The 1,791-nt window shown below is 50.3% G+C and overlaps 1 protein-coding gene across 1 annotated transcript; it reads right to left on the minus strand.

Moving 5' to 3' along the window:
* Positions 1–566: 566 nt before the first annotated feature.
* On the minus strand, positions 567–1,567 carry LOC121055033. The gene has a single exon (XM_040526407.1). The coding sequence runs from the start codon at positions 1,300–1,302 to the stop codon at positions 886–888; it is 417 nt and encodes a 138-aa protein (XP_040382341.1). The 5' UTR covers positions 1,303–1,567; the 3' UTR covers positions 567–885.
* Between the last annotated feature and the right edge of the window lie 224 nt (positions 1,568–1,791).

Raw genomic sequence — 1,791 nt, forward strand, 5'->3', positions numbered from 1 at the left:
CTGTAAACCCTACCCCCCACTATATAAGGGGGTACGGGGCACCCTACCAGGGGATGGTTCCACACACACAATACCATCGCCAACCCGGATTAGGGTATTATCTCGCCTAGCCGAGAGCCTGAACCTGGGTAAATCATCTTCTTCTTCATCCTAACCATCGAGTTTCGAGTGTAATAACCACCCTATAAGTTTAATGCTGACATCAATCATCGACACATTGTATGGCTAGAAATACCGTACACCTCTCCTTTGGGATCAAATCGGGGAACGTCAAGTTTTCAGCACAGAACTGCTAAGTGAAGCCAAAGTAAAAGTGCGAATCATTCATGACTGATGGAAGACCGCTTAGATCCAACAAAAGATCTATGCTTATAATCGTCTAAGAGATCTAAAGCAGGAGACTTTGTGTACCTTCATGTTACGCCGTTGCAAGGATTTCATCGATTTCAGACGAAAGGAAAGCTAGCACCACACTTTTTGGGACCCTATCATTAGATAGATTCATATTGACCCAGATTTTGTGCTGCAGAAGCACATGATTTTGCCAAACTACGTGCTAATGAGAAAGACACATGCAAACGCTCAACATTCAAAGGTAGTGCATATTACCTCACTGATTTAATTAATGGTACTACATAGGACATGTCGACATTGATCAATCAGTAAGGGGTTAATATATAGCTAACCGCATATATCTATGCGTGGGTGCACTTTGCACTAGCAGCACATTTTACTCTTAAAATAAAATAGAGGACAGACAAATAACTAAAGTGGTAATTAAACTGCACAAATGTCAGAATATAATAAGTATTCGTTTCCTTTTCCTATAACTGCTCACGCATGCACAGGCACACCTACACTTTCCCCTTTATAATAAAACAAAAGTTAGGACGTCAAGACACCGGCAGTTGCGACAGCCGCAGCCACGACGGCGGCCGCGGCCGCAAGCATGGTGGGCGGCGCAGGAGCAGCGCCACCGCCGCCGCTGCCGCTGGCGCCGGCGTCATCGTCACCTTCAATTGAGCCGGGTGGTGCGTTGGGGAGTTCCGGCTTGGCCCCGGCCATGGTGGCCGCGCCGACGGGCGAGCCCACGTCCGGCGCGACCGCGTCGTCGTCCAGGGTGTCGGCGGCGGCGACGGGCCCGTCGGCGCCCTCGGACGAGCCGAGCGGGGTGTCGGTTACGGGCGTCAGGACCGCGGCCGGCACGGACTCCTCGGACTCGGAGGCGGCCACGGAGGACGCCGCGAGCAGCGTGGCGAGGAGGAGGAGGAGGAGGAGCACGGCCGAAGGCGTTCTCACCATAGTGCCGCGCGCGCGACCAAACTAATGGATGTTTTCGTTCGACGTAGGAAACTTTTTATGCATGATCCATGGCCGGCGTACGTAGGTAGACACAGAGAATTAGAGATGAGGAGGAGGGATGGCATGTGGATGGATGCATGAATGATCGAATGCGTGGAGAAAATGGCGCGCGGAGTTTGAGATGGAAGAACGGGTGGTGACGAGATGACCCTGCCGTGGGTGGTGGTGAAGATCAAGGAGACCCAGCCACCCAGGCAGAGGCAGAGCAGAGCCGCAGAGGTCTATGACAGTTTGAGTGTACGGTTTTGTTCAGAAAACTCATGCCGCACGTACGACATGTCCACAGAAAATAGGAATAGTATTTGGGTCTGCCAAAGATCAAATGTTTGAAAATTTTAATTCCGTAAATCAAATCCGTTCAATACCGTTAGATGATAATCTAAAGGCATTCACCTAAGTTAAAAAAATCTTAACCACATTTCAGATTCA

The sequence above is a fragment of the Oryza brachyantha genome, chromosome 7, assembly GCF_000231095.2.
Source record: "Oryza brachyantha chromosome 7, ObraRS2, whole genome shotgun sequence".
NCBI lineage: Eukaryota > Viridiplantae > Streptophyta > Magnoliopsida > Poales > Poaceae > Oryza > Oryza brachyantha.

What these genes read in the sequence shown, in the direction of transcription:
- LOC121055033 (XM_040526407.1), bottom strand. Translation starts at nt 1,302, where the DNA reads ATGGTGAGAACGCCTTCGGCCGTGCTCCTCCTCCTCCTCCTCCTCGCC.